The 13781-nt window shown below is 45.4% G+C and overlaps 1 protein-coding gene across 8 annotated transcripts in view; it reads right to left on the reverse strand.

Annotated features, from left to right (window-relative positions):
- The window catches only part of FNIP2 (folliculin interacting protein 2), a 125534-nt gene that overhangs the window by 32940 nt on the left and 78813 nt on the right, over window positions 1-13781 (reverse strand). For all 8 annotated transcript variants that reach the window (XM_032632043.1, XM_032632042.1, XM_032632048.1 and 5 more), the window contains 2 exons: window positions 11728-11857; window positions 201-402 (listed from right to left, as the gene is read on the reverse strand). In XM_032632043.1, the coding sequence (XP_032487934.1) occupies window positions 201-402; window positions 11728-11857 (332 nt within the window). The remainder of the gene's footprint in view (window positions 1-200; window positions 403-11727; window positions 11858-13781) is intronic.

Below are 13781 nucleotides of genomic sequence, written 5' to 3' on the forward strand. Positions count from 1 at the left end.
CTCAAGCTAGTCATGACCGAAGTCGTTGGGGGCAGTAATTCCCTTTCCCAAAGCAATCAGGATCTGGTACCTGACTTCAGTGTGCCTAGGGAACTTCCTACCACTGCTGCAGCTGATCTACATGCCCTGGGAAAGCAAGCGGGTACAGAGAGCCCTCGACCCTTACAGCCCCGTGTGACAATGGATTGCATTCTCAGTACCTTTTCAATTGCACTCTTCAGCCTGTTCATGTGAGACTCAAACAGGGGGAAATGAGAAAAAAAGAAGTCCTGGAAGTTCCTCTGGGCTTCCTCCGTCTCGCACAGGGAAAAGATGAGGCTTATGGCAATCTTCTTCCTCCGAGCTATGGCCGGGTTGGAACTGCAGGTTTCTTCGGCCAAGCTGAACGTCTCATCCGTTGACCTGGAAGGAGAAGGGGTTTTGGGAGTCATGCTGCATCAGTGAACCACACCGAGGACGAACCGTAAAGCCAGGGCGACACCCTGGTGGCCGATCCGGGCACGCGGTCCTAACTCAGAGTGTGTCTACCGCCAGGTTGTCCTCCTGCATCAGACTCCACCCGACACTCAGTGTTAGCCTAACGCAAAGAGAAACTTAAGTGAGAACTGAAAGTAATTTCAAACGTCCTCTTGTTAGACTCTTAGCGCTTTTCCCTTGGACTATGTTACATCAGATTGGCCGCATTTAGGAAGGGGTGTGAAGCATCCGTTAGCTGATAGATACCGATGGATAAGAACATCTGAGGAGACATGGTCCTCTGTGGTATTCTGTGTGACCCAGGCATCATGTTTGGACATTTACTAGTAGCTGAGGCTTACTTTCCCAAGGTTATTAAAACCATTAGATGAAGTTACTCCTGTAAATGCTGAGATTAAGCCATGCGACTGGGGATACTCTCTGGGAAACCCCCCGAGCAGAAAGACCCACCTCGCTTCTGCTACAGTCAGATCCTCGACCAACTTAAGATTCTTTGCAGAGACTCTGCTTCTAGGATAAAAGAAGCCAATAAACTCTGAATATGCATTCAATTTGTCATAAGGGGTAAGCCTCACAAATATGGCCAATCCATATCTCTACTTTAACTAGTCTGAAAAACCAGCATGTGACCACACAGCTGCTAACGGCAAGAGTGAAAAAAAGTTTTTTAATTAGTTTGTTTTTTTCTACAAAGACACCAAAGCCAAGGACATCACACTGCAAATGAAAGCGCCTGGCCTGGCACATGGCAGGCGTGCAGGGAGCCTTCTCTTTCTCTCGGGCTCCACCATTCAGCCTTGTCTGTCACCAAGCTTGGTACACCACCTCCTTTACTACAAACTACACCCGAACGGTCATGTCTGCTCATGGGACTTGAGGCAGCCATCCTCCTTGGTCTTTTTTTTTTTTTTTTTTTTTTTAACCAATACGCAGGCCTCTCACTGCTGTGGCCTCTCCCGTTGCGGAGCACAGGCTCCGGACGCGCAGGCTCAGCGGCCATGGCTCACGGGCCCAGCCGCTCCACGGCATGTGGGATCTTCCCGGACCGGGGCACGAACCCGTGTCCCCTGCATCGGCAGGCGGACTCTCAACCACTGCGCCACCAGGGAAGCCCCCTTCTTGGTCTTTAACTTGTTCTGTAGTGCCCTGCTCACAGCCTGTAATGTTCCCGTGATTTCCAACATACCCACGTCTTAAAAACATACACACATCAGAAGTTTTATGGTCAGGAAAGCTATCTTATTTTTAAAGGAAAGGAGAAGACATCTTGCCCTAACCTCAGAGGGATATGTCATTGTTTTGCTCCACTTTAAGCAAGATGCTGGAGACTTAGGTGTGGCTGGTAAATCAGTAAAAGTCCTCGCCGACAGACATGGCGCAGGAAGGACAGGTTTCCAGATGCTCTTGTAAATGCTGTCCGTTAAAATAAACCAGCAATTGCTTTCTCTGAGAAATCCCTAGATCCTAATCATCTGCTCGTCAGAAAGAAATTCTCGAGGCGCTCTTACCATTTTACTTAACTTCAAACCATGCTCCCTCTTCTTTTCCAGAGTGCTCGTCCTATAACTCTGTTTTTCTGCACCAGTTTACACCTATTCTGTAGAGGAAATTCTGAGCTTATGCTACACCAATTCTTTCTTACAACCCTTTCTTCTTCGTTATCTCCTACTTCCCCCCTTTCGCAAAAGTAAAATGACTCTATCAGTCCACTCATCTTTGGCCAATGTGGTCCTTAATAATCAGACTGCAGTGACCACTGAGCCCTCTGCAGATGTGTGTCAGCTTCAGCTCCACCCTAGAAACAGTAGCCAACTGCACCTAGCACAGCGGACGGTGCCGTCTGCCGAATTTCTGAGACACGCCCGCAGCTTTAATAGCGTGCGTGCCTCTTACTCGCTTCCCTATGTCTCTGCTGAATTCTAAAGCAACTGAGCTTCATTCAACCTGTCGTCTTGGATCAACCACGTGAACTGGAATAAATCAGGTCATGCGGTATTTGTAAATATACTTTTAAGATCAATCTACAATGAAAGCATGTTTCAGAATGTCTTAAAAAATTTAAGTATGCACACAACTACTTCATCCTAGCTTTACCCTCAAGGCAACAGGTAAGATACACAGACCATTCTGCAAATGTGAAAACTGGGGCAGAGTGACTAACCAACCGGCTTCAAAACGGAAAGCTTTTCAGTGACCACGCCGGAGTCACAGCCCAGGGGTTCTGTCTGCTAGCCCTGGCTCGTTGCTCCGACACTGGGAGTGACCAGGGGCTCTGGCGCCACGTCTGACCCATCCACTGGGGGGACGGGCTGGGAGCGGTCACACCAGCTGACAGGCCTTCAAGTCAAGGGAAGACCACGCTACACACTGGATTTTTCAAATAGAATTTTGTTGACACATGAATGAGCATTTACATACCTTGTAAATACTTCAAGATCCTAAATAAAGCAAAAACTGACTATTTAAATACATCTCAGTGACTTGTAATTGGCCTCAGGACTGCTCAGTCTGACTGGTTATGTCAGCTCTGAATGGAGGCGGAATCTACGGGTTATGTTGGTACACATGAAATCGCCATTTCTGCAGGTCAAGGAACATCTCATCAGCGACTCTTTCTGGTTATTCAGTTTACAATTCCGGGCCAAAGACTTTCTGGGATGTCATACCTGCTTCTTTAGGGTTTCACCAGCCGCACTAAGGGGGGAATCCGCAGCTTCTCTCCTCCATGGACAGCACCTCTGCGCCAGCGGGTAAACTGCCCCCCGCCGACTCCCCCCACCCTCCGGTCGCCGAAGCTCCCCACGTGGCACGGGGGTCAGCGAGCAACCAACCGTAAGACTGTGAAGATCCTCCCTGGCCGCCCTGCACTCTCTCAGGAACCAGGTCACTGAGTGCGGTGACTTCCTCTCAGAGCCGGAGGCGATCGCATCCCTGGTACCCAGTGTTCTCCGGTCCCGCGTCAGAAACTAATCCCCGCCCACACACCTGCCACAAGGGAGAGACGGGCGGCGACCCCGGTAATCGAAGGGTCTTCGCGGGCACAGTGACCAAAGCTGAGCGCCCGCGGCTCTTCCGTCCTCGGCGTCAGGCAAGGGTGAGTCCAGGACCACCGGCGCACAGCCTGCGCCCCCCCACCCCCGCCTTGCGGGGCTGCTCTCAGGAGGGCCCAGGCTCCCAGTGACGTTCTCCGGGTGCTACCTTGATTCTTAACCGTGTCACCTTTAACTTGTGCTCTGGAAGTGAAGTCTGATGGGGTGATGACGCATGGGCGTGGGCAGGGCAGACGCCAGGCAGCCAAGCACAGGGCGCGGGGTCGGAAGCTGGGTCGCTGGCCTGGGGTCAGGCACACACCCACGAGTCCAGAACCAAGGCGGTGCCACAAGGCCCCAAGGCTGGGACCTAGGCCCAGATAGGCGGCGGCGGCGGCAGCAGACGGCACGGCCATGGGAGGGGGGAAGGGCTGGGGCAAGGCACAGACCGAGGGGGAGGCAGCCTGTCTGTCCATCATCAGAGCCCACCCCTGTGGAGTCTGCACAACACTTAGCTCTTCGTCCTGAGCCCCAGGGCAGTAAACTATCACAAAGGAAGAGCCTACGGTTCACAACACGATAAAGTACATCAGGGAGTTACTAGAATTCTTTAAAGAGTTTGTTAATCTCGTTTTGAAAACTGCAGCAACATTGCAAAGCAAATATTCACAGGCACAGAAGCAGAAATTGAATGCAGATTGCTGCATTGGCTAGAAAATACCCACAACTTTCATATGAAGCTTCAGAAGAAATTATTAGAAATGAAGCCCATTTTAAAATTAAATTTCCGTATAACTGACGATGTAGTGACACAGTGCGTAAACAGGCATTCTGAATTATATGCAGCCCATGAAGACACTTCCAGTTTCTTGTAAGACCTCTGTAAGTCACAGGAAATGGCAGAGGAAACATTAAAATAACCGTGCATAAAGATACATTTAAAATTCAATTCAGACTTACACAAAATGGATGTGTGTGAAGAACTGAATCTTTAGCAAAATGTTCCATAAGAATCGTCTGATCCAGATGTACTGAAATTTATGCTTTTCTCTTTCTTTTTTTTAACATCTTTATTTCAGTCTAATTGCTTTACAATCCTGCTGTATAACAAAGTGAATCAACTGTATGTATACATATATCCCTATACCCCCTCCCTCTTGCATCTCCCTCCCTATCCCACCTCTCTAGGTGGTCACAAAGCACCGAGCTGATCTCCCTGTGCTATGTGGCTGCTTCCCACTAGCCATCTATTTTACATTTGGTAGTGTACATATGTCCATACCACTCTCTCACTTCGTCTCAGCTTACTCTTATCCCTCACTGTGTCCCCAAGTCCATTCTCTACATCTGCATCTTTATTCCTGTCCTGCCCCTAGGTTCTTCAGAACTTTTTTTTTTTCTAAGATTCCACATGTATGTGTTAGCATACGGTATTTGTTTTTCTCTTTCTGACTTACTTCACTCTGTATGACAGACTTAGGTCCATCCACCTTGCTAAGTAAATAACTCAACTTCGTTTCTTTTTATGGCTGAGTAATATTCCATTGTAAATATGTGCCAACACCTTCTTTATCCATTCATCTGTTGATGGACACTTAGGTTGCTTCCATGTCCTGGCTATTGTAAATAGTGCTGCAGTGAACATTGTGGTACATGATTCTTTTTGAATTATGGTTTTCTCCGGGTATATGCCCAGTAGTGGGATTCCTGGGTCATATGGTAGTTCTATTTTTAGTTTTTTGAGGAACCTCCATACTGTTCCCCATAGTGGCTGTATCAATTTACATTCCCACCAACAGTGCAAGAGGGCTCCCTTTTCTCCACACCCTCTCCAGCATTTATTGTTTGCAGATTTTTTGATGATGGCCATTCTGACTGGTGTGAGGTGATACCTCATTGTAGTTTTGATTCACATCTCTCTGATGATTAGTGATGTTGAGCATTCTTTCAAGTGTTTGTTGGCAATCTGTATATCTTCTTGGGAGAAATGTCCGTTTACGTCTTCTGCCCATTGTTGGATTAGGTTGTTTGGTTTTTCGTTATTGAGCTGCATGAGCTGCTTGTAAATTTTGGAGATTAATCCTTTGTCAGTTGCTTCATTTGCAAATATTTTCTCCCATTCTGAGGGTTGTCTTTTCGTCTTGTTTATGGTTTCCTTTGCTGTGCAAAACCTTTTAAGTTTCCTTAGGTCCCATTTGTTTATTTTTATTTCCATTTCTCTAGGAGGTGGGTCAAAAAGGATCTTGCTGTGATTTATGTCATATAGCATTCTGCTTATGTTTTCCTCTAAGAGTTTTATAGTGTCTGGCCTTACATTTAGGTCTTTAATCCATATTGAGTTTATTTTTGTGTACGGTGTTAGTGTTCTAATTTCATTCTTTTACGTGTAGCTGTCCAGTTTTCCCAGCACCACTTATTGAAGAGGCTGTCTTTTTCCATTATATATTCTAGCCCCCTTTATCAAAGATAAGGTGACCATATGTGCTCGGGTTTATCTCTGGGCTTTCTATCCTATTCCATTGATCTATATTTCTGTTTTTGTGCCAGTACCATACTGCCTTGATTACTGTAGCTTTGTAGTATAGTCTGAAGCCAGGGAGCCTGATTCCTACAGCTCCGTTTTTCTTCCTCAAGATTGCTTTGGCTCTTCGGGATCTTATGTCTTTCCATACATATTGTGAATTTTCTTGCTCTAGTTCTGTGAAAAATGCCATTGGTAGTTTGACAGGGATTGCATCGAATCTGTAGATTGCTTTGGGTAGTAGAGTCATTTTCACAATGTTGATTTTCCCAATCCAAGAGTATGGTATATCTCTCCATCTGTTTGTATCATCTTTAATTTCTTTCATCAGTGTCTTATAGTTTTCTGCATACAGGTCTTTTGTCTCCTTAGGTAGGTTTATTCCTAGGTATTTTATTCTCTTTGTTGCAGTGGTAAATGGGAGTGTTTCCTTAATTTCTCTTTCAGATTTTCCATCATTAGTGTATAGGAATGCAAGAGATTTCTGTGCATTAATTTTGTATCCTGCTACTTTACCAAATTCATTGATTAGCTCTAGTAGATTTCTGGTAGCATCTTTAGGATTCTCTATGTATAGTATCACATCGTCTGCAAACAGTGACAGTCTTACTTCTTGTTTTCTGATTTGGATTCCTTTTATTTCTTTTTCTTCTCTGACTGCTGTGGTTAAAACTTCCAAAACTATGTTGAATAATAGTGGTGAGAGTGGGCAACCTTGTCTTGTTCCTGATCTTAGTGGAAATGGTTTCAGTTTTTCACCATTGAGGACAATGTTGGCTGTGGGTTTGTCACATATGGCCTTTATTATGTTGAGGAAAGTTCCCTCTATGCCTACTTTCTGGAGGGTTTTTACCATAAATCGGTGTTGAATTCTGTCGAGAGCTTTCTCTGCATCTACTGAGATGATCGTATGTTTTTTCTCCTTCCATCTGTTAATATGGTTTATCACATTGACTGACTTGCATATATTGAAGGATCCTTGCATTCCTGGGATAAACACCACTTGACCGTGGTGTATGATCCTTTTAATGTGCTGTTGGATTCTGTTTGCTAGTATTTTGTCGAGGATTTTTGCATCTATGTTCATCAGTGATATTGGCCTGTAGTTTTCTTTCTTTGTGACATCTTTGTCTGGTGTTGGTATCAGGGTGATGGTGGCCTCGTAGAATGAGTTTGGGAGTGTTCCTCCCTCTGCTATATTTTGGAAGAGTTTGAGAAGGATAGGTGTTAGCTCTTCTCTAAATGTTTGACAGAATTTGCCTGTGAAGCCATCTGGTCCTGGGCTTTTGTCCATTGGAAGATTTTTAATCACAGTTTCAATTTCAGTGCTTGTGATTGATCTGTTTATATTTTTTATTTCTTCCTGGTACAGTCCTGGAAAGTTGTACTTTTCTAAGAATTTGTCCTTTTCTTCCAGGTTGTCCATTTTATTTGCATATAGTTACCTGTAGTAATTAATCTCTCATGATCTTTTGTATTTCTGCAGTGTCAGTTGTTACTTCTCCTTTTTCATTTCTAATTTCATTTCTAGTTCTGTTGATTTGAGTCTTCTCCCTTTTTTTCTTGATGAGTCTGGCTAATGGTTTATCAATTTTGTTTATCTTCTCAAAGAGCCAGCTTTTAGTTTTATTGATCTTTGCTATTGTTTCCTTCTTTTTTTTTTCATTTATTTCTGCTCTGATCTTTATGTCATCTTTCCTTCTGGTAACTTTGGGGTTTTTGTTCTTCTTTCTCTAATTGCTTTAGGTGTAATGTTAGATTGTTTGAGATTTTTCTTGTTTATTGAGGTAGGATTGTATTGCTATAAACTTCCTTCTTAGAACTGCTTTTGCTGCATCCCATAGGTTTTGGATTGTCGTGTTTTCATTGTCATTTGTCTCTAGGTATTTTTTGATTTCCTCTTTGATTTCTTCACTGATCTCTTGGTTATTTAGTAACGTATTGTTTAGCCTCCATGTGTTTGTGTATTTTTACATTTTTTTCCCTGTAACTGATTTCTAATCTCATAGCGTTGTGGTTGGAAAAGATGCTTGATACGATTTCAATTTTCTTAAATTTATGAAGGCTTGATTTGTGACCCAGGATATGATCTATCCTGGAGAATGCTCCATGACCACTTGAGAAGAAAGTGTATTCTGTTGGTTTTGGAAGGAATGTCCTATAAACAGCAATTAAGTCCCCATCTTGTTCAATGTATCATTTAAAGCTTGTGTTTCCTTATTCATTTTCATTTTTGATGATCTGTCCATTGGTGAAATTGGCGTGATAAAGTCCCCTACTATGATTGTGTTACTGTCCATTTCCCCTTTTATGGCTGTTAGTATTTGCCATATGTATTGAGGTGCTCCTATGTTGGGTGCATAAATGTTTACAATTGTTATATCTTCTTCTTGGATTGATCCCTTGATCATTATATACTGTCCTTCTTTGTCTCTTGTAATACTCTGTTTTAAAGTCTATTTTGTCTGATATGAGAATTGCTACTCCAGCTTTCTACTGATTTCCATTTGCATGGAATATCTTTTTCCATCCCCTCACTTTCAGTCTGCATGTGTCCCTAGGTCTGAAGTGGGTCTCTCGTAGACAGCATGTATACAGGTCTTGTTTTTGTATCCATTCAGTGTTCTGGTTGGAGCATTTAATCCATTTACATTTAAGGTAATTATCGATATGTATGTTCCTATTACCATTTTCTTAATTGTTTTGGGTTTGTTATTGTAGGTCTTTTCCTTGTCTTGTGTTTCCTGCCTAGAGAAGTTCCTTTAGCTTTTGTTGTAAAGCTGGTTTGGTGCTGCTGAATTCTCTTAGCTTTTGCTTGTCTGTAAAGGTTTTATTTTCTCTGTCAAATCTGAATGAAACCCTTGCTGGGTAGAGCAATCTTGGTTGTAGGTTTTTCCCTTTCATCACTTTAAATATGTCCTGCCACTCCCTTCTGGCTTGCAGAGTTTCTGCTGAAAGATCAGCCGTTAACCTTATGGGGATTCCCTTGTGTGTTATTTGTTGTTTTTCCCTTGCTGTTTTCAATATTTTTTCTTTGTACTTAATTTTTGACAGTTTGATTAATATGTGTCTTGGCATGTTTCTCCTTGGATTTATCCTGTATGGGACTCTCTGTGCTTCCTAGACTTGATTAACTATTTCCTTTCCCATATTAAGGAAGTTTTCAACTATAATCTCTTCAAATATTGTCTCAGTCCCTTTCTTTTTCTCTTCTTCTGGGACCCCTATAATTCGGATATTGGGGCGTTTAATGTTGTTGCAGAGGTCTCTGAGACTGTCCTCAATTCTTCTCATTCTTTTTTCTTTTTTCTGCTCTGCGGTAGTTTTTTCCACTATTTTATATTCCAGGTCCCTTATCCGTTCTTCTGCCTCAGTTATTCTGCTATTGATTCCTTCTAGAGAATTTTTAATTTCATTTATTGTGCTGTTCATCATTGTTTGTTTGCTCTTTAGTTCTTCTAGGTCCTTGTTAAATGTTTCTTGCATTTTCTCCATTCTATTTCCAAGATTTTGGATCATCTTTACTATCATTATTCTGAATTCTTTTTTAGGTAGACTGCCTATTTCCTCTTCATTTGTTTGGTCTGGTGGGTTTTTACTTTGCTCCTTCATCTGCTGTGTGTTTCTCTGTCTTCTCTTTTTGCTTCACTTACTGTGTTTGGGGTCTCCTTTTCGCAGGCTGCAGGTTCACAGTTTCTGTAGTTTTTGGTGTCTGTCCCCAGCGGGTAAGTTTGGTTCAGTGGGTTGTGTAGGCTTCCTGGTGGAGGAGACTGGTGCCTGTGTTGTGGTGGATGAGGCTGGATCTTGTGTTTCTGGTGGGCAGGTCCACATCCGGTGGTGTGTTTTGGGGTGTCTGTGAACTTAGTATGATTTTAGGTAGCGTCTGTGCTAATGGATGGGGGTGTATTCCTGTCTTGCTAGTTGTTTGGCATAGGGTGTCCAGCACTGTAGCTTGCTGGTTGTTGAGTGGAGCTGTGTCTTAGCGTTGAGATGGAGATCTCTGGGAGAGCTCTCAGCCATTGATATTACGTGGAGCTGGGAGGTCTCCGGTGGTCCAATGTCCTGAATTCGGCTCTCCCACCTCAGAGGCTCAGGCCTGACACCCGGCCAGAGCACCGAGACCCTGTCAGCCCCACGGCTGGCTAGTGTTGGGGGGTCTCCTGCAGAGGTGGGGGGTGGCTGTGTCTCACTGTGGGGACAAGGACACTGGCAGCAGAAGTTCTGGGAAGTACTCCTTGGCGTTAGCCCTCCCAGAGTCCGCCATTAGCCTCAAGAAAGAGCCTGTAGCCTCCAGTGCTGGATCACCTCAGGCCAAACAACCCAAAATTTATACTTTTAAGGTTTATTACAAATTTATCTCAATGTTGTTATAACCTATAAAGCTCCAGTAACAGCTTCAATGAGCACAAAGAACTTTCCCAAAATAAAAAAGTTATCAAAAATTATTTATCAGCTTGCATTTGCCAGGAGTGACTAATGCTGCTTTCAATTATGTCGACTGACGTACACATTTTGATGACCTAAACGAATGTGCAGAAAAGTGAGCCAGCAAAAACTTATGATGAATGAAGATAGTGACTGAAGTATTACTATTGATTATATTGTATAAAATTTTTACACCGAAACATTTTAGTAATTTATAACTTTGTGATAATAGTCACGTATCACTATTATTTCTATTATATTTTGTAAGTAAAATATTTTTAATGGAAAAGCCTTACATTCATTTTATATTCTGAAAATCTCTGAAGCCCTGGAACATAATGTTTCTTTAAATACAAACAAACAAACAAAACTAACACGTGATGTTAATTTTGGGAGAAGAGGGCCAGCAGCCTGATGCCCTGCACACGCCTCGGCTCCCCCGTTTCTCAGCCTGTGCTTTCAGGTCCCCCCCTTCACGAAGGCTGCCCAAACCCCAAGACCTCCCGCGAGGCTGCATCCCGCCCCCGGGCCGCACACCCCCATGCCCCTCTGAGCGTTTAGCACTTACCTTCTTCACACCACTGTTTATGTGAGCATCGTCTCTGTGAGCTCCTGAAGTGCAGGCCTGCAGCCAGCTCTTTACCCCTTCTCAGAGCCAACACATGCCGACCTCTATTCACTTACTAAGGTAACCAACTGTCATGTGGGTTTTTCATAGGTAATTAATTCCTTCATTTCCTAATTCCCTTTTAAGTTTTTGGGTTGTAGGAAGAAGAGGTGGGAAGGTACTGATGTAACATCGTCATAAGCCAAAAACGTGAGTTTTGCAACATAACTAAACTTTAGATCTGAAAACCAACTGAAATGAAGGCAGAGAATACCTCGATGCTGTCTCTACTCATAATCAGACTGTTGACTGTTTAAGAATTTGTTTCACCAAAAATTAACCATCCTTGAGTTCATATATTTTCAAAGACCACACTGGTGTCACCATAAGCCAAGGAAAGATTTATTCCAGCCTTCTAACTTACAAAGGCTCCACCTGGAAGGGACCCAGTGCAAAGAGAGCACACATTCACTTTAAATCAATGCCAAATCTACCCAGGTAGTCCCAGTGTCTTTCCCGGAACCTCTCACCTGTGAACTTCCAGGCTGAGCTGAAGCCGAGCGGAAAGCTCCGGCCCGTTTGTGGTGACAGCAAGTGAGTGCAGTGTCCGCCAGCATCGCCGGGCCGCCCGCCCCAGTGCCCTGCACAGCCAGGGGAACCCAGCTCACCTCCTGGGAATGATGCCGTTTTCCAAGCTCGTGGTCTGGCTCCGAAGCCAGCGGCGCTGGTAACTGCTGGAGGAGGACGTAGAGGAGCTTGGAGACGGGAACGGTGTGACCAGAAGGCTGCTCAGGGAGGCTGCGGGAAGAAGAATGGGAAGTTGAGAGCTGGGCTCCAGGAGCCCACGTGCACCTACGTGAAAAATAGCTATACAAGCCCCGGGACCTAACCGTTCAGATTCTACCGGCCACGGCCAGCAGGGGGAGCCCTCTCAGGCTGCCGTACAGCCAAGAAAACACCCTTTAAAAAGAACAGGGGTCGCCGACACGGCAAGGGACACGGCAAGGGCATCGGTGACCAGGCACCAGCCCCACGTTCCAAATGTAAACAAACATTACTCATCCAGTCAGAGGGCAGCCTGCAGATTTCGGATACAACGAAGAGTCCACGGAAGTACTGCTACTGCTGCCCGGGAGCCGGTGCCGCACACGGAGCCGGCTCGCGCGCGTGTCCCCCCCTTGACTACTTGGTCCCCCTGTGTTTCGAGGTGGAATCCAGGCAGAAGGGTACTTGCCCCGCAGAGCACCCTCTCCCGCCGCCATCTCCAGATACACGGCACTTCCCGCCCCTCACGACTCCCTCGGCTCTGCAGGAGGCACATCTGCTCCTAGACGTGCTTTCTGCTTGGATGACTCGGCTGCCCTCAGCCTCTCTGCGGCCTCCGTCACAGAGCGTCCCCAGGTGTGGCTGACGCACAGCCCCACCGGTCCCCGTCAGGGCAGGCAAAGGGCTTCTTTCAAACCCCGGCTGCTTGGAGGAGCTCTGTGGGTTTGGAAGAACAGAGGGACGAAACAGATGTTTTCCCCTTTGCCCCCCAGGGTCAAGGAATCAGGACACTGAAATGTTACTCAGTCGGGGGCAGAAGGGAGTGGAATGTGCCAGTCGGCTGGCTGATGTTTGCACAGGCGGATCACTGGGCACCGGGCCGACTTCAGGAAGTGCAGTATACCATGCTCATGGACACCCCTCGGAAGGCAGCTTCTCCACGTGAACAGTTGCACTTTTATTCACACTTTTACAGGCAGATGGAAAGAAGCTGAGTCCCCGACGTGAGTTCTGAAATCCGACTTGCCTGGCTGCGAGTCAAGTGTCTACAACGTGCCAGGCGCTGTTCAGCGCACAGGGATCCCACACGGAGCTGAAGAGCTGTGAGACCAGGGAACCCCCGGCCACAAGGTGAGATGCTAACAACTCAGGCTTCTTTCTGTCCACCGCAGAGGTGCTATGAGCATCCACAAGATGCTTTTCTTCTGATCCAGTCAACATGCACAGGAACTGGGTCCAGGAGACCTTATTCATCTGTGATTCCCTGTACCCAGGACAGCGCCTGAGACACAACGGAAAATTAATAAATGTTGGCTGAGCGTACGGCGTTTCTGCGCTGAAGTGTTACCAGGTGAGGCTGGCTTGGTTTCAGCCTTGAGGCTGGACTTCAACCTCCAAAATCAAATCCTGGTTTCAAGTATCAGCGAGTAGGTAATTTTACTGAGAATTTTGAAGGGAGATAGAAGAGAGTTTTTCCTCAAAGTCACACAGTACTACTTAATAATAAAAAAATCCTAATTAGACATGTCTGCCTCACCCCCAAGTTTTCAAAATCCCTTATAAGACCAGAAGATCCTCACCCCCTAGTCCCAAATCTTCAGGGTCCCATCCCTCTCCCGATCTTATGCTGGGCGTAACAGCTCCTTCTTGGCAGGTGGAGAACAGAGGTGAGTTACAGTTCTTGTACTTTTTTTTTTCCCCTGATCACAGAAGCAAGATGGCGATGACCCTGAGGACCACTTCCTTCTGGAAGTCGTATTGCTGCATGATTCAGTTTAGTAAACCAAGTAAGACCCATGCTCTTGTTCAAATCCCAGCTCTGCCACTCACCGGCTGGGACACTTGGGCAGTCCACTTAACCTGTCAGCTTTCTCATCCGTGAAATGGGGGGCAAAAAAGGACCACACCGCAGTACTTTTTGTGAGACCTGCAACCTGCTAGTGGGCTACGGAGTCTT

The sequence above is a fragment of the Phocoena sinus genome, chromosome 5, assembly GCF_008692025.1.
Source record: "Phocoena sinus isolate mPhoSin1 chromosome 5, mPhoSin1.pri, whole genome shotgun sequence".
Lineage (NCBI taxonomy): Eukaryota > Metazoa > Chordata > Mammalia > Artiodactyla > Phocoenidae > Phocoena > Phocoena sinus.